At 43.3% G+C, this 25,839-nt stretch overlaps 1 protein-coding gene across 2 annotated transcripts in view; it reads left to right on the top strand.

Annotated features, from left to right (window-relative positions):
• Positions 1 to 25,605, top strand: part of TAT (tyrosine aminotransferase) — a 27,618-nt gene extending 2,013 nt beyond the window's left edge. Inside the window, exons 2-12 of one of the 2 annotated variants that reach the window (XM_040329569.1) lie at positions 3,214 to 3,456; positions 6,144 to 6,248; positions 6,576 to 6,643; positions 8,022 to 8,180; positions 9,195 to 9,333; positions 10,995 to 11,047; positions 15,973 to 16,125; positions 16,306 to 16,434; positions 19,447 to 19,530; positions 22,354 to 22,452; positions 25,176 to 25,605. In XM_040329569.1, the coding sequence (XP_040185503.1) occupies positions 3,219 to 3,456; positions 6,144 to 6,248; positions 6,576 to 6,643; positions 8,022 to 8,180; positions 9,195 to 9,333; positions 10,995 to 11,047; positions 15,973 to 16,125; positions 16,306 to 16,434; positions 19,447 to 19,530; positions 22,354 to 22,452; positions 25,176 to 25,319 (1,371 nt within the window). In that variant the 5' untranslated portion in view covers positions 3,214 to 3,218 and the 3' untranslated portion in view covers positions 25,320 to 25,605. The remainder of the gene's footprint in view (positions 1 to 3,213; positions 3,457 to 6,143; positions 6,249 to 6,575; positions 6,644 to 8,021; positions 8,181 to 9,194; positions 9,334 to 10,994; positions 11,048 to 15,972; positions 16,126 to 16,305; positions 16,435 to 19,446; positions 19,531 to 22,353; positions 22,453 to 25,175) is intronic. The other variant, XM_040329571.1, reaches the window with a different exon arrangement.
• Positions 25,606 to 25,839: the final 234 nt, after the last annotated feature.

Here is a 25,839-nt window from a genome sequence, read left to right on the forward strand (position 1 = left end):
TCTGTAGATCTGTAGATTTATAATAGCTAATAAATAAATCTTTAAAAATAAAAATGTAATTAAATTATGGGAATAAAGTAAATAATACAGATTATATGTTCTGCCCTGAGTTTATGTTATTTTTTTGAATATAGTGTATTTTGTCTTTTAAACTATTTTCCTGTATTGTGTTAAGTGTTCGTTTAATGCAGGATTTCATGTAAATGTTTTATACTGTCCTTTACCGTAACTTTATTAACTTCTTTTTTAAGTCTATTAACATATATTAAATGAAATGTTATAGGAAGTGGGATCTGGGAATACTAAGAATGATATTAATAAAACACTTTTATAACTTTATTATGGGTTGTTTATTATATGTTAAGTTACTTTAGTCCGAGAAGTGCAAGGTTTGTTTATTGTGTGTGTGTGTTTTTTTCAATTTTTTCTATTTTTGATAAATATATAGACTAATTTTGTTATATTTGTATGTATGTTTAATAAGTAACAAAATAAAAATGATTTGATTAAAAAAAAAAAAACACTTTTGATAAACCTATTTAATAATTGAATACATGGCAAAATATTACAAAAACAATAGTAAATGTGTTTAAAGGTAATACAAATCATTAATTGTAATAGAAATAGCAACTTTTTCCGATGCCATATTCCCATGTAAGAGAATATCAACAATATTAAGCAGAATTTGTAAAACTTAACAATTTCAGCTGAATTATTGTAGTCATTTATTGTAGCTGAAATAAATAAGTATTACAGATCCTGCGATATTCTCTTGCACGCTGTACCCAAACAAAATGTATGTATTTTTTTCCCCCACAAATAGAGCTTTCTATTGGTGGTATTTGATCACCTCTGTGGTTTTTATTTTTTGTGCTAAAAATAAAAAAAAGAGCGACAATTAAAAAAATGTATATTATTTTTTTTTTACTTTTTTGCTATAATAAATATCCCCAAAAAAATAAAGAAAAAAAATTCTTAATCAGTTTAGGCCGAAACGTATTCTTCTACATATTTTTAGTAAATAAAATCACAATAAGCGTTTATTGATTGGTTTTCGCAAAGGTTAAAGGGGTAGATCCAAGTACATCGGCGCATTAATCCGCCGGGCGTAGCGTATCTAAGATTTCGCGCCGTAAGTTACGGCGGCGTAGTGTATCTTTGGCGCCGTAATGGCGCGGCATTCAAATCTCTGTGATGGGGGCGTGTTTTATGTATATACGTCGTGACCCGACGTAAACTACGTTTTTTTTAAACTGCGCATGCACCGTCCGTGGGGGTTTTCCAGTGCGCATGCTCGAAATGAAACCGGAACAAGCCAATGTTCTAAGACGGTGACGTCATTCTACGCAAATCCCTATTCGCGAACGACTTACGCAAACGACGTAAAAAATAAAAAATGCGAGGCGGGAACGAGGGCCATACTTAACATTGAGTATGCCTCATAATAGCAGGTTTAATTATACGCCGGAAAAACCCGAACGCAAACGACGTAAAAAAATGCGCCGGCCGGACGTACGTTCGTGGATCGCCGTAACAAGCTAATTTGCATACTCGACGCGGAAATCAAAATAGGGGATACATATATGGCATTTTTAATATTTATTTATTTTCTACTAGTAATGGCGGCGATCAGCGTTTTTTTATAGCGGGACTGCGACATTGCAGCGGACACATCGGACACTTTTGATACTTTTTTGGGACCATTGACATTTATACAGCGATCAGAGCTATAAATACCCACTGATTACTGTATGAATGTCACTGGCAAAGAAGGGGTGAACACTAGGGGGCGATCAAGGGGTTAAGTGTTCCCTAGGGAGGTTTTTCTAACTGTGGGGGGAGTGTAGTGACTAGAGGAGGAGAGAGATCGCTGTTCCTGATCACTAGGAACAGCAGATCTCTCTCTCTCCTCCCTTGTCAGAACGGGGATCTTTTTGTTTACATACACGGATCCCCATTCTGGCTCCCTGTTGAGAGATGGCAGGTGGGCGGGGTGGACATCACCGCAGCCGGCCACGTGCAATCGGCTTCAGCGTTGTGTCGTGGGCATGTGCACGCACCCCCTATCGCTCCTAGAGGCCGACGTACACCTAAAAATTATAAAAAAAAATGCCATAAAACTATCCCCTATTTTGTAGACGATATAACTTTTGCGCAAACCAATCAATAAACGCTTATTGCAATTTTTTTTAGAAGAATACGTATCGGCCTAAACTGAGGAAAACTATTTTTTTTTATATATTTTTGGGGGATATTTATTATAGAAAAAGTAAAAAAATATTGAATTTTTTCAAAATTGTCGCTCTTTTTTTGTTTATAGAGTAAAAAATAAAAACTGCAGAGGTGATCAAATAAAACCAAAAGAAAGCTCTATTTGTGGGGAAAAAAGGACGTCAATTTTGTTTGGGTGCCACCTCGCACGACCGCGCAATTGTCAGTTAAAGCGGCGCAGTGCCGAATCGCAAAAAGGGGCCTGGTACTTTAGCTGCCTAATGGTCCGGGGCTGAAGTGGTTAACGACCGTTTGGCAATACGAGAATTTTTTGGGGGGAAAATCCTGACTCGGTTTGCGAGTGTTGTCTCGCAAAACAAGCAGGAGCGACAAGCCACAGCGGTGTGCAATACCGCATTTGGCCTGAGGTGCGGGGGCGCCAGAGCCGAGCGCAGCCGTTCGGAAATACTTGGAAAATCTCAGAAATACTCAGTTCCCGAGCCTTTCCAATGTTTTGCAAATTCAGCCGAGCTGTTCCGGAGTCTTTCCAAGGCTCTCCGGCGCCCCCCCCACCTCTGGCCACATCCGGTATTGCATGCCATTGAAGTCAATGCAGAACAAATTATTTTTGTTTCCATTGACTTCTATGGGGAAACTCGCTTTGATATGCGAGTGCTTTGGATTACAAGCATTCTGTGCTCGTAATCCGAGGTTCCACTGTAACTGCAAAATTTTAAATTTATCTTAAAAATGTAAAGATTTTTTTGGGGGGTATTGAACTTAATAAATAAAATATACATTCCTCTTTAAGATTTTCACTTTCTAGTGTATTTTATAATTGTCATATTATTACATTATGGGACTTCTTTTCTTGCAGACCCATTTTTGCGCCTTTATTGAAAGTTACAATTTTTTATGTTAATTTTTTAATTTCCATGTGTGTTCAATGCTGGTGGTTTATCTCAGCTCCCCCCAGTAATATTTTTTTATATCACCTTACAGCAGAAATGCAGACGGACGCCTACGTAATTCAGGTGAACGGCTCCTCGGTCCACCCCAAGGTCCTGGATGTACACGTCAACATTCAAGGGACAAATGGCATCGAGAAGATCAAAAACCGAAAACCGAGGTGGTCAATACGGGCGTCTGAAATGTCAAAGAAGACGTTTAATCCCATCCGAGCCATTGTGGACACTATGAAAGCCACCCCCAATCCCAACAAGCCATTGATTGCCTTGTCTATAGGTCAGTGGGTCATTTCATCTCCAGACCTTCTAATGCCTCGTACACCCTGCCGGTCAGACGGGCTTTTTTTCTAGGAAAGTCCGGACATGTGTGTAGCCTCCATCCGACTTTTTTTTTTTTTCGGAAGTCCGACGGACAGGGCTGTCTCAATAGCATCATGGGCCCCTGGGCAAAGTAATGCTCTGGACCCCCTCCAAGATATCCCCCGAGTACTCTGACCCCTCTACACCCCAGATATCCCCCGAGCACTCTGACCCCTCTACACCCCAGATATCCTCCCAGCACTCTGACCCCCCTACACCCCAGATATCCCCCCAGCACTCTGACCCCTCTACACCCCAGATATCCCCCCAGCACTCTGACCCCTCTACACCCCACATATCCTCCCAGCACTCTGACCCCTCTACACCCCAGATATCCCCCCAGCACTCTGACCCCTCTACACCCCAGATATCCCCCGAGCACTCTGACCCCTCTCCACCCCAGATATCCTCCCAGCACTCTGACCCCTCTACACCCCAGATATCCCCCGAGCACTCTGACCCCTCTACACCCCAGATATCCCCCCAGCACTCTGACCCCTCTACACCCCAGATATCCCCCCAGCACTCTGACCCCTTTACACCCCAGATATCCCCCCAGCACTCTGACCCCTCTACACCCAGATATACCCCGAGCACTCTGACCCCTTTACACCCCAGATATACCCCGAGCACTCTGACCCCTTTATACCCCAGATATCCCCCGAGCACTCTGACCCCTCTCCACCCCAGATATCCCCCCAGCACTCTGACCCCTCTACACCCCAGATATCCCCCCAGCACTCTGACCCCTCTACACCCCAGATATCCCCCGAGCACTCTGACCCCTCTACACCCCAGATATCCCCCCAGCACTCTGACCCCTCTACACCCCAGATATCCCCCCAGCACTCTGACCCCTCTACACCCCAGATATCCCCCAGCACTCTGACCCCTCTACATCCCAAATATACCCCGAGCACTCTGACCCCTCTACACCCCAGATATCCCCCGAGCACTCTGACCCCTCTACACCCCAGATATCCCCCCAGCACCCTGACCTTTCTACATCCCAGATATCCCCCCAGCACTCTGACCTCTCTACACCCCAGATATCCCCCCCAGCACTCTGACCCCTCTACACCCCAGATATCCCCCCAGCACTCTGATCCCTCTACACCCCAGATATCCCCCCAGCACTCTGACCCCTCTACACCCCAGATATCCCCCGAGCACTCTGACCCCTCTACACCCCAGATATCCCCCCAGCACCCTGACCTTTCTACATCCCAGATATCCCCCCAGCACTCTGACCTCTCTACACCCCAGATATCCCCCCAGCACTTCAATGTCCGATCACAATGCTGGGGCAGCTCCTGGATCAGGATATATTGAATAATTGATCCATTGGGGTTGATATACTAAAGGCAAATAGGCTGTTGACTTTTCACGGACATTTTCTCTTGGTGAATGCGGTAAAGCTCTGTTGACTTCCATAATCTAATTATGCGAAATTAAAAAAAAAAAAGTATTTTCCCTGTACCCGTTTGTGTATTCTTTGCCACATTTGCTAAGCTTGGGGAAAATTCTCTTGGAAATTAAAAAGCCTATTTGCCTTTGGTAAATCCACCTGACTGTGTTGCTTCTCCCATAACATTCAGCAGGGTCGTGGATAAGGGGTTACCACCAGCCCTCCGGTACGGGGCCCAGGCCAGCAGGGGGGCCCAGGCAGCTGGGTGAATCGGATGTGGCCAGGAAGTGTAATCAGCACAGCGGGGGGGAGGAATTACTGGAACCGATACCGGACTGTGTTGCTTCTCCCATAACATTCAGCAGGGCAGTGGATAAGGAGTTATCACCAGCCCTCCTGTACGGGGCCCAGGCCAGCAGGGGGGCCCAGGCAGCTGGGTGAATCGGATGTGGCCAGGATCTGTAATCAGCACAGCGGGGGGGGGGGAAGAATTACTGGAACCGATACCTGACTGTGTTGCTTCTCCCATAACATTCAGCAGGGCAGTGGATAAGAGAGTACCACCAGTCATCCCGTACGGGGGCCCAGGCCAGCAGGGGGGCCCAGGCAGCTGGGTGAATCGGATGTGGGCAGGAAGTGTAATCGGCACAGCGTGGGGGGGGGGTGGAACAATTACTGGAACCGATCCCCTGTATGGCTCTCTCTGCAGCAGCTGAAAGCTGGCTTCTTCTCCTCTGCCTCCCACCAACTTTCAGCTGCTGCAGAGAGAACCATACAGGGGATCGGTTCCAGCAATTGTCCCTTACCACACCGCTTACTTTCCCTGTGCACCATACAATTACCCCTGCTGCGTAGGCTGTGCCCACCCTTGCATTGCTGCCAGCTTCCCTTTTCTTCTTTACACCAGCAGGTGCAAAAACACAATAGGGTCCTTGAGGATGGAGAGCGAGGGAAGTGTCCAGTAAATATGTCACATATACCAACCCCTTCCTTTCTTGAATGAACACAATGAGTGATCAGTACAGATCACTCACCGTGCTCATTCAAAACTGAAGCATCGTAAACTGTGTTTATTTTGGGGGGGCCCTGTCGGGTTGGCTGTGTGGGTCCCTGTGGTTTCTAACAGCAGCCATAACATTCAGATGGGGTAAACTCAATGATCTTGATCTCAACGTCATATCTTTTTTGTGTTGTAGGAGACCCTACGATATTTGGAAACCTTCCAACTGATAACGAGGTTACCAGAGCTATGAAGGAAGCAATCGACTCTCAGAAGTATAATGGATACGCTCCAAGTATAGGTCAGTCCCGGCACAAGGTCATTTTTCGTGTAGATCTGCTCTTTCACATTTCCTTCATCTGCATCATTTTATATATAGACATTTATGATACAATACTGGAAAGTTAGTTAATGGTGGGCTGAACGCCTAATTCATATGTTTAGTTAGACATTTAATAAACCCTTAGATTATAATTTATGCAAAAAGATAATTAGGTTCCATCTGCCCCTTTTTTACTGTAGATTTTAAAATGAAAACAGCATCTTATTAGCATCTAAATGGCATCTTTAGTATATAAACTCTGATGAAAGAAAGGGTTACTATCATTGTTTTCTGATTCATTTGTAGGATATCAGTCAAGCAGGGAAGTAATTGCCAAATTCTACACGTGTCCCGAAGCTCCATTGGAAGCCAAGGTAGGTTGGTGGTAGCGAAAGGGACTTTGCATGTATGCCAGTGGTTTAGGTAGTCAACCAGTGGTTCAGGTGGTCATCCAGGGGTTCAGGTGGTCAACCAGTTGTTCAGGTGGTCATCCAGGGGTTCAGGTGGTCAACCAGTGGTTCAGGTGGTCAACCATTGATTCAGGTGGTCAAATCTGTCAACTAGTGGTTCAGGTGGTCAAACCAGTCAACCATTGGTTTAGGTCATGGGTCTTCAAACTACGGCCCTCCAGTTGTTCAGGAACTACAATTCCCATCATGCCTAGTCATGTCTGTGAATGTCAGTGTGTTACAATGCCTCATGGGATGTGTAGTTCTACAACAGCTGGAGGGCCGTAGTTTGAGGATCCCTGGTTTAGGTGGTCAACCAGTGGTTCAGGTGGTCAACCAGTCAACCAATGGTTCAGATGGTCAAACCAGTCAATCAGTGGTTCAAGTGGTCAACCAGTCAACCAATGGTCCAGGTGGTTCAAAAAAGTCAACCAGTGGTTCAGGTAGTCAGCCAGTCAACCAGTGGATCAGGTGGTTAAACCAGTGGTTCAGTTAGTCAACCAGTCATTCAGTGGTTCAGTTAGTCAACCAGTCATCCAGTGGTTCAGTTAGTCAACCAGCCAATAAGTGGTTCAGGTGGTCAACCAGTGGTTCAGATGGTCAAACCAGTGGTTCAGGAGGTTAAACCAGTGGTTCAGGTGGTCAAAGCAGTCAACCAGTGGTTCAGGTGGTCAAACCAGTCTGCCAGTTGCCCCTATAATCTCCAAAGGGCTGCATATAATATTCCTATTATATAATGTTACTGAAGACCATTGAACATTAAGTCGAGGAAACAGTCAGGTGTGGTTGGAGACTGACGTCAACACGGCAAATTAGGGTACTGTTATCAAAGTTCGCTTTGCAAATAAGTGCTTCCACTATTCACACTGCTGGGGCTTGAAGGGCTGCACATCAAATGCCAAAAGGCTACATGTGGCCCTTAGACTGCCGTATGGGCAAGAGGGTTGTAAACCTTCTTTATTTATTTGTTTTAACTTGCATTTGTTCTTATTAAAACATGAACACTGTAAAACATCGACAACTTAAATAATATCTAAAACTCTCTCTCTTTCTCTCTCTCTCTCTCTCTCTCTATATATATATATATATATATATATATATATATATATATATATATATATAAAGTTACATTTTTCATGGACTTACTCTTTAAGGACAGTGGACAGAACCATGGAAATCATTCCTTTCTTTCCCACTGGCCAAATATTCATTTAGAAATTCTGGCTTATAGCACTAAGTATTTGAGTAAGCAAGTCATCCAATATCATTATGTCTTCTTACTTTTGGTCATCTCTGCTCTTAGGACATTATCCTCACCAGTGGTTGCAGCCAAGCTATTGAACTGGCTCTGGCCGTGCTAGCCAATCCAGGCCAAAACATCCTGGTCCCTCGGCCTGGGTTTTCCCTCTACAAGACATTGGCTTTATCTCTGGGGGTGGAAGTGAAACTCTACAACTTGATTGTGAGTATTTTCCTTCATAAAATGTAAAGCATCATCCATGTATGTATATGTGATTAATACCACACTACAGGAGAATGAGATTCAAGACGTGTACTGCGCACAGGGTGGGCTGCGTGTGCCAGGGCACACCCTAATCACCCCATGTACATTAACATTATCCAGGAGTGGCACCAGGTTGGTGGTTTGGGGTGCCAGTGGCCAGTGTAAATGCCCCCATTAAATTAAAGGTGTCACGTTCTGAATTCTGTTTTTAAGACAATGTTCAGTTGTAACATGTATAGTTAGCATTAATCTGATGTCCCCTTAGGCCCCTTTCACACTAGGCAGACTCCGTCTCAGCGGAGTCCGCCAGCTCCCGTGGGAGATCTCTCCGCAGATCTCCGCTGAGCCGGCGGATGACAAGTCCCACTGAGCGGGGAGGGGCTTGTGCAGCGCCGCTGTCTCCTATGGAGAGATCTGATTATTTTACCCGATCCGATCCGCCATGGACGGATGGCGACGTATCTTTTGGCTAAATAGCAGCTTTAAAAAAAAGGACTTATCTACTTTGATTCTCCAACAAGGAAGCAAAGAAGGGATCAGAAATAAATTGGTAGAAAGTGTTCTGTACTGTAGTTTTTTTTTTTTTTTGTCTTTTATACCAAGCTCCTTTGCTATCTAGCCACGGAAAATAACCTCAAAACTGGAAAATGTTCTTACATATAATGCTAATTGTTGGAATATGTGTTGCCATTCCATCCTTTTTCCAAAGGCAGGTCCAAAAACTGACCTGAGGTCCAAAAAATCTCAGAATTATACAATTTGCTGAAGTCATCCAGTTTGGATGATGTTGATCTCTCGTATTGCCCCCATATTTATGATGTCAAGAGCCAAATATCCACATGGTCACAAATAATACATTTTGATTTATTACACTTTTTAAAATTCACTATCACATTTTTTTGGGATACGTGGCTGTATGTTGAACTCAAGAACTCTTGAGTTTCTATCACTGACATTCTGTTGTGTTTGCAGCCAGAGAAGTCCTGGGAGATTGATCTGAAACACATGGAGTCTCTAGTGGATGATAAGACCGCCTGTATCATTGTCAATAACCCATCCAATCCTTGCGGATCTGTCTTCAGCAAAAAACACTTGCAGAAAATTATTGCTGGTAAGTCCTGCTGTTCAAAAGTATGGAAACAGTTAAAGACCCATAAATTGCTGTTGATGACCAGTTGAATCTCTTCAAGACACACATTCGACCACGTAGTGCTTTGTGGAATATGTTATTTGAGTAGGGCCACAGATAGCTGAGTTGGAGAATCTCTATGGGTTGAGTAGGACCTTACGTTACCAAAATCAGTCTTTGCCAAGAAGGGCCACCAAAAGTTGAGTACGAAATCAGGTACAACCAGTAAAGGGCCACAGATAGCAGAGTTGGAGAATCTCTATGGGTTGAGTAGGACTTTACGTTACCAAAATCAGTCTTTGCCAAGAAGGACCACCAACAGTTGAGTAAGAAATCAGGTACAACCAGTAAAGGGCCACAGATAGCAGAGTTGGAGAATCTCTATGGGATGAGTAGGACTTTACGTTACCAAAATCAGTCTTTGCCAAGAAGGACCACCAAAAGTTGAGTAGGAAATCCGGTACAACCAGTAAAGGGCCACAGATAGCAGAGTTGGAGAATCTCTATGGGTTGAGTAGGACTTTACGTTACCAAAATCAGTCTTTGCCAAGAAGGGCCACCAACAGTTGAGTACGAAATCAGGTACAACCAGTAAAGGGCCACAGATAGCTGAGTTGGAAAATCTCTATGGGTTAAGTAGGACTTTACGTTACCAAAATCAGTCTTTGCCAAGAAGGACCACCAACAGTTGAGTAGGTAATCAGGTACAACCAGTAAAGGGCCACAGATAGCTGAGTTGGAGAATCTCTATGGGTTGAGTAGGACCCACAATTTTGAAAAAAAAAGGCAATTTTTTTTTAACTTTTTGGTATAATAAATATCCCCAAAAAAATCTAAAAAAAAAAAACAAATTTTTTTCCTCAGTTTTAGGCCGACACGTATTTTTTTTTTTTTTTTTGGTAAAAAAAATCTCAATAAGCGTTTATTGCTTGGTTTGCACAAAAGTTATAGCGTCTACAAAATAGGGGATAGATTTATGGCATTTTTATTAATATATATATATATATATATATATATATATATATATATATATATTATTTTACTAGTAATGGCGGCGATCAGCGATTTTTATTGTGACTGCGACATTATGGCGGACGCATCGGACACTTTTGACACTATTTTGGGACCATTCACATTTATACATGATAAAAATGCACTGATTACCGTATAAATGTGACTGGCAGGGTAAGGGTTAACCACTAGGGGGCTAGGAAGGGGTTAAGTGTGTCCTAGAGAGTGATTCTAACTGTGTGGGGGGCGGGGCTTACTGTGACACGACACTGATCGCTGTTCCTGATGACAGGGAGCAGACGATCAGTGTCCTGTCACTAGGCAGAAGAGGGAGATGCCTTTGTTTACATAGGCACCCCCCTGTTCTGCTGCTCCGTGACACGATCGTGGGACACCGGCAGACATCGAGTCCGCAGGTCCCGCGGGCACGGTCACGGAGCTTGCGCCAAATGTACCTGTAACGCCCATTTGCCTGTTCCGTGCCATTCTGCCGACGTAAAAGTGCGTGCGCCGGTCGGCAAGTGGTTAAAAAAATAAATTGTTTATCATTTTAGTTGTCTTTTTTTTTTTTTACTTTTATGTTTCATAAAAAAAAATTGCTCTGAAATATATTGACCCAAATGTCTTTACAGTGGCATCCAGGCAGTGTGTACCTATCCTGGCTGATGAGATCTATGGAGACATGGTGAGTTGACACGCTTTGGGGCAGAGACGGGGAATATTTTTTAAATTATCTGGTGTACACATTTTCTTGAATAAAGAAAGAAAAAAATAATGGGCTAGATTCAGATAGAATGGTCTATCTATCCGCCCGGAGTAACGTATCTCAGATACGTTACGCCGCCGTAATTTAGGGCGCAAGTTCTGTATTCAGAAACAACTTGTGCCCTTAGTTACGGCGGCGTAACGTATGTGTGGCGGCGTAAGCCCACCTAATTCAAATGGGGATGTTGTGGGCGTGTTTTATTTAAATTTCACTTGACCCTGCGCATGTTACGTTTTTTGTGAACGGCGCATGCGCCGTTCGTGAAAAAATCCCAGTGCGCATGCTCGAAATTCCGCCGCAAATCGTCTTTGCTTTCGACGTGAACGTAAATTACGTCCAGCCGTATTTGCGAACGACTTACGCAAACAACGTAAAATTTTCAAAACTCAACGCGGGAACGTCGGCCATACTTAACATAGGATACGCCTCATATAGCAGGGGTAACTATACGCCGAAAAAAGCCTAACGTAAACGACGTAAAAAAATGCACCGCCTGGACACTATGGGCCAGATTCTCAAAGGCGTTACGACGGCGCAACACCATTAGCGCCATCGTAACACCTCATCTGGCCCCGGGTATCTATGCGACTGATTCTCAGAATCAGTTTCGCATAGGTACCCATTAGATCTGACAAGCGTAAGGCTGTTACGCTGTCAGATCTTAAAAGTAATTTTTTTTCCCGCCGCTAGGTGTCGCATCGTCGCTTTTCCCCGTCGTCTATGCAAATGAGGTAAGTACGGCGATTCCCGAACATACGCGAGGTCGACGCAGCGAATTAACGTCGTTTGCGTAGCGTACCCGACGCGTAAGGTTGCCCCTGCTAATTAGCAGGCGCAACCAATGTTAACTATGGCCGTCGTTCCCGCGTCGAATTGAATAAAAATTACGTTGTTTGCGTAAGACATCCGTGAATGGCGCTGGACGCCATTTACGTATACATCTAGGCAAATGACGTCGGGGCGACGTCATTTAGCGCAATGCACGTCGGGTAATTTACCCGACGGAGCATGCGCAGTACGCTCGGCGCGGGAGCGCGCCTAATTTAAATGGTGCCCGCCCCATTTGAATTGGGCGGGCTTGCGCCGAGCAATCTAACGCTACACCGCCGCAAGTTTACAGGTAAGTGTTCTGAGAATCAGGATGTAAACCTGTAGACCTGCGGCGGTGTAACGTAGAGCTCATATATTACGCTGCCCAGGAGCAGCGCGAATGTATGAGAATCTGGGCCTATGTATATGTCATTTACTTTAATGTTCTTTTTTTTCTCTTTGTACAATTCTGTATCATCATTGTGTTGAACATTTCAATACTTTGTACTTTGATACTGTGATGTCTTACTTGTTTTATTATAACCCAATAAAAATACAATTTAAAAAAAAAAAAAAAAATGCACCGGCCGGAAGTACGTTTCTGAATCGGCGTATCTAGCTCATTTGCATATTCCTTGCGTAAATCTACGGAAGCTCCACCTAGCGGCCAGCGTAAATATGCAGCCTAAGATACGACTGTGTAAGACACTTACGCCGGTCGGATCTTAGGGAAATCTATGCGTAACTGATTCTATAAATCAGGCGCATAGATACGACCCCGCACACTCAGAGATACGCCGTCGTATCTTCTATGTGAATCTACCCCAAAGTTTTTTTGTTAATGAAAAGTGAATGTCAGTTGATGTAAACCAACATAGAAATAGCTCTTACTATTTTAGGTGAATTTAAAAATTAAGGTAAACATTTTGGTGAATTAAACAAAATTCTAAATGAGTGAAAACATATTCAGAGAACAAAAACTCAAGCAAGAATCAACACAGGTCAGATGGACTTTTTTCATCGGAAAACCCGATCGTGTGTGGACTTTTTTTCATCGGTGTAAAAAAAAAAAATAGAACATGTTTTAAAATTTTCAGATGAAAATGATAGGAAATTCCGATCGTCTGTGTGGAACTCCATCCGAGAAAAATCCACGCGTGCTCAGATTCAAGTCGACGCATGCTCGGAAGCATTGAACTTCATTTTTCTCGGCTCGTCGTAGTGTCTTACGTCTTGGACGTTTTGGACGGTCGGAATTTAGTCTGATAGGCCCAGATTCTCGTAGAATCGCGCAAAACTGTGCGGGCGTAACGTATCTCATTTACATTACGCCGCCGCAAGTTTTACAGGCAAGTGCTTTATTCACAAAGCACTTGTGTGTAAAGTTGCGGCGGCGAAGCGTAAATCACCCGGCGCAAGCCCGCCTAATTCAAATTAGGCGGGTAGGGGGCGTGTAGTATTTAAATTAAGCGCGTTCCCACGCCGAACGTACTGCGCATGCGCCGTCCGTAAAATATCCCAGGGTGCATTGCTCCAAATGACGTCACAAGGACGTCATTGGTTTCGACGTGTCCAGCCCCATTCACGGACGACTTACGCAAACAATGTAAATTTTTACATTTCGACGCGGGAACGACGGCCATACTTAACATTGGTTGCCCCTCATATAGCAGGGGCAACTTTACGCCGGGCAAACCTAATGTAAACGTCGTAACTTCACTGCGTCGACCGCGCGTACGTTCGGAAATTCGCGTATCTAGCTAATTTGCATACTCGACGGGGAAAACGACGGAGGCGACACCTAGCGGACAAAAAAAAATTGCATTTAAGATCCGATGGCGTAAGAGCCTTACACCTGTCGGATCTAATGGTTATCTATGCGTAACTGATTCTGAGAATCAATCGCATAGATACGACGGCCCAGATTAGGACTTACGACGGCGTACATGGCGTTGCGCCGTCGTAAGCCCTTTGATAATCTGGGCCATAGTGTGTAGGCAAGACTGATGAAAGCCAGCTTCATCCAAATTCCGACAAAAAATTCCATTGGATTTTATCCCATGGGAAATCCCATCGTGTGTACGCGGCATTACATGCTCCTGGACTATGGATACTGAAATAGGCCAGGCCAGTATGAGCAAATTAAAGGTTAATTTATCCCAAAGAAAAATCCTTGGCACTCCAGTGTTACGCAGAGATATCAATTATCAATGTACATTGCGTGCCGCTTTCCTGAGCCCCGCCCCTTTTTGGCGTCTATTGCCCCATCCAGATGTCACAGTGACTTTGCAGATTGCATGTTCCTTTGATGTTGTCTTCTCTTGGCACGGATGTTCAATTGTTGGTCTCCTAAACACTTTCAGATGTCTTCACATATTTATTGCTCAAAAGTACCGGCTGTGTCCTAAACCATCCAGAAAACGCGACCTTCGTCTTACTGGATTGCACAAAGACAATAGCGCTAAATCATTTCACAGCCAACGCCGATTAACACAATTTTATTTTGTGTTTTTATTTATCTTTTTTTTTTCTCTCACTGCAGTACACAGCTTAGCAACATTAAAATAGAATTTAATGCTAAAATGTTATCACATAATATTATTTACCTAAAGCAGGGGGTCTCAAACCGGCGGCCCTCCAGCTGTTGCAAAACTACTAAGTCCCATCATGCCTTGTAACTGTCAGCCTTGCAATGCCTCATGGGACTTGTAGTTTCCCAACAGCTGAAGGGCCGCCGGTTTGAGACCCCTGATCTAAAATGATATGCACCACTTAAAGCGGAGCCCCACCCTAAAGTGGAACTCCCGCTGATCGGATCCCTCCCCCCCTCCGGTGTCACATTTGACACCTTTCAGGGGGGAGGGGGGTGAAGATACCTGTCTAAAGACAGGTATTTGCACCCACTTCCGGCCACAGTCTGCGGGCAGGATGTCACCTCCTGTCCCCCCCCCCCGTTGTGTTCTGGGAACACTCGGCTCCCAGAGCACAGTTCCTGTTTACCAGGAAGTGAAGCGCTCCGGCTTCATTGCCCGGTTCCCTACGGCGCATTCACGAGTCGCGCTGCGACTCGTGAATGCGCCGTAGGGAACCTGGCAATGAAGCCGGAGCACTTCACTTCCTGGTTCCCTCACCGAGGATGGTGGGGGGGCAGCAGAGTGACGAGCGATCGCTCGTCACTCTGCTGCGGACGGCGCTGGACTCCAGGACAGGCAAGTGTGCTGATATTAAAAGTCAGCAGCTGCAGTATTTGTAGCTGCTGACTTTATATTTTTTTTTTTAGCGGACATCCGCTTTAAAGTGGGAGTTCACCCGAAAAAAAAATTGTTAACATTAGATTGAGGCTCATTTTGTGAAGGGGAATCGGGTAGTTTTTTTTAAAAACGAAGCAGTACTTACCGTTTTAGAGAGCGATCTTCTCCGCCGCTTCCGGGTATGGGCTGCGGGACTGGGCGTTCCTATTTGATTGACAGTCTTCCGACAGGCTTCCGACGGTCGCATACATCGCATCACGAGTAGCCGAAAGAAGCCAAACGTCGGTGCCGCCTTATACGGCGCCTGCGCACCGACGTTCAGCTACTTTCGGAAAATCGTGACGCGATGTATGCGACCGTCGGAAGCCTGTCAATCAAATAGGAACGCCCAGTCCCGCAGCCCATACCCGGAAGCGGCGGAGAAGATCGCTCTCTAAAACGGTAAGTACTGCTTCGTTTTTAAAAAAAATACCCGATTCCCCTTCACAAAATGAGCCTCAATCTAATGTTAAAAATTAACATTTCCGGGTGAACCTCCACTTTAAGGTCCCGCTCACGTACATATACGTCGGCACTTTAAAGACACAAATGCGGTGTGACTAAAAGCATTGCAATGACCGCCATTTTATTCTCTAGGTGTTAGAAAAAAACAATATATAATGTTTGGGGGGTTCTAAGTAATTTTCTAGCAAAAAAAAACAGTTTTAAACTTGGAAACACCGAGTCTGAAAAACAGGCAAGGTCCTTAAGTGGTTAATCGTTTTCCTTTTTTGGTTTCAACAGGTTTTTGAATACGGCGCCTTCCAGGCTCTCGCGCCACTGAGCACTAATGTCCCGATTTTGTCATGTGGCGGGCTTGCTAAGCGTTGGCTGGTGCCAGGTTGGAGGATGGGGTGGATTTTAATCCACGATCGGAAAGAGATTTTTGGCAAAGAGGTAACAATTTAAACCCTTCAGCCGTAATATAATTTTCGGACGAAAAACGAAATTCCCGAAACAAAATATTTCATTGCATACTTTTGAAATATCCACAAATATCGAAAAAAAGAGCATTGTGTCTACACTAGTATTAAAATGTTATATGAAAATACCACAAACACTTATCATTTTTTGTAGATCAGAGAGGGCCTTGTACGCCTAACTCAGAGAATTCTCGGTCCATGCACCATCGTCCAAGGAGCACTGGATCACTTAATCAACAGGACTCCTCAGCATTTTTACGACAACACCATCAACTTTATCAAGGTATTTCCTATAAAAAGGCACTATCTGTGTGTGAGCGTGTGTCTTTTATTTTCAACTGTGATATTTATAGTATGGTAAGATATGAATAAGCGCTAAAGTTTGGTGTGAAACGCGTCAGCTTTTTACCCCGTCTGCTGTGGCATGCTTTTTGTGTGTTTTTTTTATTTTACAATAAAAGCAATTTATTTTTGGAGTGCGGCTGTCCAGAACGTTTTTCCTTGATTTTGTGATATTTATAGTTTAGTCGGAAATATAAAAACCCGGCTCCGGCTACATATCTCTAGTAGAGCTGCACGATTAATCGCGGAGAGAATCGCGATCTCGATTCTCCCCGCCCGCGATCTCCCCGCGGGATGACCCGCGATTTTCAGGTGCGGCCATCAAATATTCTCACCTGTCCCATGTGCATGTGTCCCCCCGGAAGTCGCTCACATTCCCCATCACCACCATCCTCCAATTCGCAGCAGGAACGTCATCATCCGCCGCCCGCTGCCGCGCCGCATGGCATGCCGGGATATGTAGTCCCGCCTCTGTTGTTAGTGAAGGGGGAGGTCTCCTTGTAGAACTACCAATCCCAGGATTCCTAGCGGGCCTGGTTCCAGACAGGGAGCGGAGCAGAGAATGCTGACCGGAGCCGGGGAGGTGAGGGCAGGTGCTGGGGGAGCCCAGCCGGAGCTTTACCGCTGGAGGAGGCAGAAGACGGGGGGGGCACCAAGGTGAGGGCCGGCGGAGGGGTTCCGTGTAACCCGGAGCCTGAGAGAGAGAACCATTGTACTACCTGGGGGCCTGAGCGAGAGTATACATATATGGATAGGGGTGACAACATGGGCAATGGTGACAACATGGGCAAGAACTGGGTTTACTACCGCTTTAAATAAAAAAAAATTGAGAATCGTGATCTTCATTTTATGCAAAAGAATCGCGATTCTCATTTTTCCCAGAATCGTGCAGCTCTAAGGCCTCGTACACACGACCAAACATGTCTGCTGAAACTGGTCCGCGGACCAGTTTCCGCGGACATATCCGACCGTGTGTAGGGCCTACTGGACCGGATTCCTGGGCTAGCGGACAGGTTTCCAGCGGACAAAAGTTTCTTAGCATGCTAAGAAACTTGTCCGCTGGAACCATGTCCGTCGGACATGTCCGATGGTCAGTATGACTCATCGGACATGTCCGCTGGTTATGACGTATAACCAGCGGCCCGAAATCCCGCGCATGCGTCGAATTGATTCGAGGCATGCGTGGAAGCATTGACCTTCCGTGTCAGAGAACGTCGGTGTACACACATCAGACCAAAACCTCCCAGCAGACATGTCCGATGAAAACGGTCTGCGGACCGTTTTCATCGGACATGTCTGGCCGTGTGTACAAGGCCTCAGGCATCCACTTATCTCAGAACAAGCAACAGTGATTTGCCAAGAGTATCCAAAATTACCAAATGCCTTGGGTTTGTTTGGTGCAGTCTGATAACATCCACAAATATTAGGACAGTACATAAATAACAGAACAGTAGGCGTACACGTGTAAATTGCCGTCTAGCCAAAAGTGGTAAATATAAAGTCCAATAAAAAGAAGTTCATCCGAGCTGATCCAAGAGCAGAAGCAAGCTCTATATGCACTATGGGGACAGAAAGAAAGGAAAAGCGCCTCTAAGTGTTATTACCCAACAGTAACAACATGGAAATTTTGGTAAAATTACCAATTCTTTCCCATGCGAGGAGAACTGCACTCTTATGCCGCGTACACAGGATCAAACATTCCCACAACAAAACCATGGATTTTTTTTCGGACGGGTGCTGGCTCAAACTTGTCTTGCATACACACGGTCACACAAAAGTTGTTGGAAATTCCGAACGCCAAGAACGCGGTCACGTACAACACGTACAACGGCACTATTAAAGGGAAGTTCAATACCAGTCATGTTAGTAGAAGTTTGGTGAGAGAGACGATTCGCCCTTTTCAACCTCGTGCTTTTCAGTCCGTTACAGCGTGATGAATGTGCTATCTCCATTATGAAACGCTAGTTTTACCAGACCCAGCGCTTCCGGCTTGTACTTGATTATGAGCATGCGTGGAATTTTGTGCTTCGGAATTTACGAGAACGGATTTTGTTGTGGGAAAATTTGAGAACCAGCTCTCACATTTTTGTTGTCGGTAATTCCGACAGAAAATGTCCGACGGGGCCTACAGACGTTTGGAATTTCCGACAACAAGCGCCCATCGAACATTTTTTGTCGGAAATTCCGAGCGTATGTACGGGGCATATGAGTGCAGTTATCCTCGCATGGGAAAGAATTGGTAATTTTACCAAAATTTCCATGGTGTTGGGTAAAGAGGGTGAACTTCTCCGATGGGGACACAGACAAATTTAAACTTGACAAAGACAAATTCTAAACCTATTTGTTAGATACTTTTTAATTGTACTTCTTAGATACTAAATATTGTATCTAACAAATAGGTTTAGAATCTCTGTCAAGTTTTAATTTGTTGGTGTCCTCATCGGAGAAGTTCACCCCCTTTATTTTGTCTTGATCACCACCATTACTGAAAAAAACTATATTAGGAGGTGAGGGGAAATCTTACTATGGGAACATTTTATATTGGAAAAAATTCATAATTTTACCCAAATTTTCATGGTGTTACAATTTTTAAAAGGGAGTATGACCTTCTTCTCTTCTACACACTGGCCAGTGGCTGGCCCTTGTCTTCTTCTCATCTGGCCTTTTAGGAAAGGCAAACCTAGGATGATGGATGTTCTGGATGCTACACACATATATACCGGTATATATCTATTCCATCAAAAAAAGTTCCTTCTAGATGTAATGCTGCCATCAATAGAATGTGCGTTGTTTTTTAACAGCTGTAATATTGGGAAATAGGAGATCATACTACAGGCCAGAGCTATGACCTATAATTTCACTTGCCTCTCTTTACTTTGGCTTCACATCATTTGCAGTCAATAGTTTTCTGGAACATTAATTGACGTCCATTCTTTCTTGTGTTTTTTTGCAGTCTAATGCTGACCTCTGCTACAATACCCTCTCCACCGTCCCTGGACTCTGCCCTGTCCGACCGGCAGGAGCCATGTATTTAATGGTAAGCAGATTATTGGCTAGACACCCTCACATTAATGGACACCCCCACACTTGGTAAAATTCCAGACCTCGTTCAGAACGTTTCCCCCAAAAAAATGAGTTGCATAGGGTAACCAATTAAACTGGATGATATTTCGTTTTAGACATGTGCAATTCGTTTCGTTCCTAATTCGTTTTTTAACAAATTTCGACAAATTTGGTAATGCGGGAACTTCCAAATTGACGAAATCCAGATTACCTAATTTTTAAATTTGATTATTTGAAGATTCGTAAATTTAAAAATTCATAAATTTGTAAATTCGAAAATTGGTAAATTCAAAAATTCAAAAATGCATACAGTAAATTCATAAATTCGTAAATTGGTAAATTCAAAAATTTGAGAATTGATAAATTCGAAAATTCGGAAATTTGAATATTCGGAAATTCAAAACTTCGGAAATACAGAAGTTTGAAAATCCGAAAAACCTAAAAAAATGTAATCTGAAATAATAACTATTAAATTATAGGTATTGGAATTTCCTTTCAAATTTGGCTGTTAGTGAACGTAACAAATGCAAATTTATCCAAAGTTACGAATTATCCAAAATAACGAATGCCGATTTAGTTTTTTAACAAATTTCGACAAATTTGGTAATGCGGGAACTTCCAAATTGACGAAAACCGGATTACCTCATTTTTAAATTCGATTACTTGAAGATTCGTAAATTCAAAAATTCATAAATTTGTAAATTCGAAAATTAGTAAATTCAAAAATGCATAAATTCGTAAGTTAAAAAATGTGTCAATTTGAAAATTGATAAATTTGGAAATTTGAATATTCGGAAATTCGAAACTTCGGAAATACAGAAGTTTGAAAATCCGAAAAACCCAAAAATTTTTAATCTGAAATAATAACTATTAAATTATAGGTATTGGAATTTTCTTTCAAATTTGGCTGTTAGTGAACGTAACGAATGTAAAGTTATCCAAAGTTACGAATTATCCAAAATAACGAATGCCGTATCTAATCAAATGGAATATAACTAATTAATAATAATAAATAACAATAATGTTAATAAAAACTTTTGATTATTATTTATAAATAATTTTATCCATTCCATTTGTTTAGATGCGGCATTTGTTATTTTGGACAATTCATAACTTCGGATAAATTTGTATTCGTTATGTTGACTAACAGCCAAATTTGAAAGGAAATTCCAATACCTATAATTTAATAGTTAGTTATTATTAGTTAGTTATTATTTAGAATTTTCAGGATATTCGTTCTATCGAATTTTCGGATTTTCTTTCTTATTCTTGAATTTCCAAATTGCAATCATAGCAAATGGCCCGAAAAACGAAAAAACTGACACATTTTTTGGCAGTGCACAAGTCTATTTAGTTTGTGTATCATATACAACTGATATTTTTTTTTAATAAAATAATACTTTTTTCCTAATTTTGTCATTTGTTCCATCTTGGTGCTCCTGATGGTGACCACAGTGGACCATGCCCATGTAATGTGCAGGGTTGCCAACCTCCCGCAGCATTTTTTACTGACAAAACATTGTAAATTTACTGACGGGGCACTTTTTTTTTTTTTTTACTGACAAAAAGACAATTGATACTTAAGCAGTAAAAACTGGATATGGAAACACTGACAATACACATAGCAAGTGATTTGCATGGTTTACACTTACAGCAGTCAACACATTATTATTTATTCTATTTCAGATTTTTTAATTTTCGGATTTAGAATTTATGAATATTCCGAAAATTCGGGTTTTCGTTAATTCTGATGTTTCTAAATTAATTAATTTGTCGACATTGGTGTCAGTGGGAGGAATAGAGTCCCATCATTGGTGTTAGTGGGAGGAATAGTGTCCCATCATTGGTGTCAGTGGGAGGAATAGTGTCCCATCATTGGTGTCAGTGGGAGGAATAGTGTCCCATCATTGGTGTCAGTGGCAGGAATAGTGTCCCATCATTGGTGTCAGTGGGAGGAATAGTGTCCCATCATTGGTGTCAGTGGGAGGAATGGTGTCCCATCATTGGTGTCAGTGGGAGGAATAGTGTCCCATCATTGGTGTCAGTGGGAGGAATAGTGTCCCATCATTGGTGTCATCAATGGGAGGAATAGTGTCCTATTGCTGGTGTAAGTGGGAGGACTAGTGCCGCATTGTCGATGTCAGTATCAGGAACTATGCCCCACTATTGCTAACAGTGGAGGGAATAATGCTCCAAGGTCCAGATCAGGGCTGATCCTAGGCAGGGTGCACAGGGTGCATTGCACCCAGGCGCCTGCAGAGGTGGGGGCGCCGAACATCTTACCGACTCTCTAACAGAAGCCCTCTCTGTGTCCATCAGAGAGGCCCAACTCCAGGTCCCAAGTACTCTGCTTCTCTTCCTGTATTTTGTTTATTGTTAAGAGATCATGTAAGGATCCAAGGTTAATGAAGACTTCGTAGGGGAGCATCTCTGTGGTTGAGTCATTGCCATAGAAACATTTGTAAAAGGGAAGGAGTTAGTAAAATTCTGATGCCCATGTGGGGGCGCCAGCAATATTTCTGCACCCAGGCGCCTTTGACCCTAGGATCGGCCCTGGTCCAGATATAAGCAAGCAAAGGGCCGCATCTGGCCCCCCGGGCCACTGTTTGGAGACCCCTGTGGTCTAGAGGTAGGCTTTAACTGGCTTAGGTGAGACTTGTCACTTGAGTACCAGGAGACACCTGAGACGTCAAGCAGACAAAAGGATAAAGTGTGCTGAAGAAATCAGAGTACTCACGGCAATGTTTGCCTAATCACAGCCTAATTTGTTTCTTGTATTCTTCTGTTTACTTTGTAGGTTGGGATTGACATGGAACACTTTCCAGAATTTCAGAGCGATGTGGATTTCACGGAAAGAATGATATCTGAGCAGTCCGTCTTTTGTCTCCCGGCTACAGTAAGTCTTTACAGACTTTAATTCTTAAAGAGGAAGTCAACTTCCATTAAAATTGTGTAGAACTCATCCTGGGTAGGCAAGTCATCCTGCAATCATCATTTCCATTTTAATGTATACATTTTACAAAACTCACCAAAAATGTAAGATGGAGTCTTACCCCCTAACCGACCAATCACTATGCTATTTGCGACACAACACCATTTAGAATCCCCATACATATCTGAATCCGAGAGCACGTGGCCGGCTGGGTCCTAAATATGTGACAGTGGACAATGCGTAAAAAAGGGGTTTAAAGTTTTGCTTTAGGAAAAAGAAAAAAGAGGATAGGTGGGAGGGGATGTAAGGGAGAGATTGGCTTAAAAAGGTAAAGAAACCTTAAAACAAAGTTTGATTACACTTTTGCCCCCACCAAACTGAGCTACTCCCCCTTTTTTACCCTAATCCTAACCCCTTAACCCTAATCCTAACCATAATCCCTTAACCCTAACCCCCAAACCCTAATCCTAACCCTAGCTCTGTCCCTAAAACCCTAATCTAAACCCTAATCCTAACCATAACCCTGACCCCTAATCCTAACCCCCTAACCCTAATCCTAACCCTAGCTCTGTCCCTAAAACCCTAATCTAAACCCTAATCCTAACCATAACCCTGACCCCTAATCCTAACCCTATCTCTATCCCTAAACTCTAACCCCCTAACCCTAGCACTATACCTAACCCTTAACCTTAAACCTAGCTCTTTTAATAGACCCTAACCTAATCCCCTAACTCCAAATCCTAACCCCTAAACCTAGATCTATCCCTAATCCTAACCCTATCCTTAACCCTAATCCTAACCCTAACCCCTTAACCCTAATCCTAACCATAATCCCTTAACCCTAACCCCCAAACCCTAATCCTAGCTCTGTCCCTAAAACCCTAATCTAAACCCTAATCCTAACCATAACCCTGACCCCTAATCCTAACCCCCTAACCCTATCTCTATCCCTAAACTCTAACCCCCCTAACCATAGCACTATCCCTAACCCTTAACCCTAACCATAACCCTAAACCTAGCTCTTTTAATAGACCGTAACCATAATCCCCTAACTCCAAATCCTAACCCCTAAACCTAGATCTATCCCTAATCCTAACCCTAGCTCTATCCTTAACCCTAATCATAACCCCTAATCCTAACCATAATCCCTTAACCCTAACCCCCAAACCCTAATCCTAACCCTAGCTCTGTCCCTAAAACCCTAATCCTAACCATAACCCTGACCCCTAATCCTAACCCTATCTCTATCCCTAAACTCTAACCCCCCTAGCACTATCCCTTAACCCTAACCATAACCCTAAACCTAGCTCTTTTATTAGACCCTAATCCCCTAACTCCAAATCCTACCCCCTAAACCTAGATCTATCCCTAATCCTAACCCTAACCATAGCTCTATCCCTAAACCCTAACCCTAACCATAACCCTGACCCCCAATCCTAACCCTCTAACCCTATCTCTAAACCCCTAGCCCTAGCACTATCCCTAACCCTTAACCCTAGCTCTTTTCCTAAACCCTAACCCTAATCCCCTAACTCCAAATCCTAACCCCTAAACCTAGATCTATCCCTAATCCTAAAACCTAGTCCTAAACCTAACCCTAGCTCTATCCCTAAATCCTAACCCTAATCCTAACCATAACCCTAACCCCTAATGCTAACCTTAGCCCTAATCCTATCTAAAATCTGATACACCAAATGAACTCTGAGCAAACTCGACACGCTCCAAGTTCAATTGTGTATCAGATTTTTTCTGGCAGTGGATTTGGACCGAACTCTTTACATCAGATTTGAGGGGAAGTACCATGTATTCTAGCCGGGGTTTTCTTTGTAACACCAGCTGAGTACTAATTTTAATTGGTTAGTTCAGCTGTAACCTAATGATGACACATTAGAGCAGTATGTAGGCGATTGTGGTGACTAGTTCCAATAGGTAATGACTAAGCGCTAACATTTGAGCAAAACTCATCTACCTCTTTGTCCCCTGCTCCATCTGTCAACCACTGGTCATATGAAGCTTCAATAAAAGGATTTTTGGAAGTGCAGCCGTCCGGAATTATTTCTTCATGTTACACACGCCTAATGCATTTCCACTATAAATATTTTGTGGATCCAAAAAAATGATATACTCACTAATATAATAAGAAACTGGCATATCAAATGACAAGTCCAGCAGTGAGGTGATATCTTCTAACCCCCTTCCTCAAAACTATTCATAGCTCCGCTCAAAACTGTTCTCTCCTGCACATGGACATCCTGGGTGCTGCCCATCACAGTCCATCAGAAACACGTCTACCTCTCTGTCCCCTGCTCCATCTGTCAACCACTTGTCATATGAAGCTTTAATAAAAAGATTTTTTGAAGTGCAGCCGCCCGGAATTATTTCTTCATGTTACACAGCATGCAAGCTGGGCTAGCACCTGACTAGTGTGTGTGGGGATTAACCAGAGACGCACTCATCTGGAGCAGCTTTTTTTGTTTCACTAGGCGTGTGTGTTTTTTTGCTTTTTTTGGAGCTATGAATCTGTGTGTACTTTTCCCAGCAGTTATTCTCCTATTACAACACTGAGACTAATTAGGTAACCATAGCAGGCCTACCCCTTCCACTTAGCACTCCAACCGTCATTGGTACATCTTATACCACAACCACCAACATCCTTGTAATTCTTCATTCAATAATTTTTTTTCTAGTGCTTTGAATATCCCAACTACTTTCGGATCGTGCTCACCGTTCCAGATGAATTGATGTTAGAGGCCTGCCGGCGCATTCGGGAGTTCTGCCTGGAGCATTACCAAGGTGGAGAGGCTGTGCAGGACCTGGAGTGCGACAAATAACAAGACGTTCTGTATCCTCACCGTGTGAGGTGTTCCTCAATAACTCCATCACCCATTTGATACATTTCATCTTCATCGAACTGCTAGAAAAACCTTAACAAGTATTTCCTATACTCCATGACAAAAGATGTTTTAGTCTTTAGTCTTTGAATAACCAAAGAACATATTACGTTAAAAAAATGGAGGTGTCTCTACGCATGGTAGCAAGCTATATATACTGTATCTAAACAATTTTGATGAATTGATTTTGATTGACTTAGGAGGAGAGTTTCACCGTTTTTTTTTTGTGTTTTTTAAAATATTTTTTATCCTTGGCCAATGCTTTCATTCTGAGGTCGTCTTCAAGTGATCTGTAGACAGTTCAGTTCTCTTCTCTGCTGAGACTGCAGATATCAGATGGAAGCGGTCTAATGTACCGTATTTATCGTGGTATAACGCGCTCCCGCGTATACCGCGCACCCCTAAAGTGGCCCCCAATCCTGTGGAAAAAAGTTTTTTTTGTACTTACAGTTTTGGTGTC

This window comes from Rana temporaria, chromosome 11, assembly GCF_905171775.1.
Source record: "Rana temporaria chromosome 11, aRanTem1.1, whole genome shotgun sequence".
Lineage (NCBI taxonomy): Eukaryota > Metazoa > Chordata > Amphibia > Anura > Ranidae > Rana > Rana temporaria.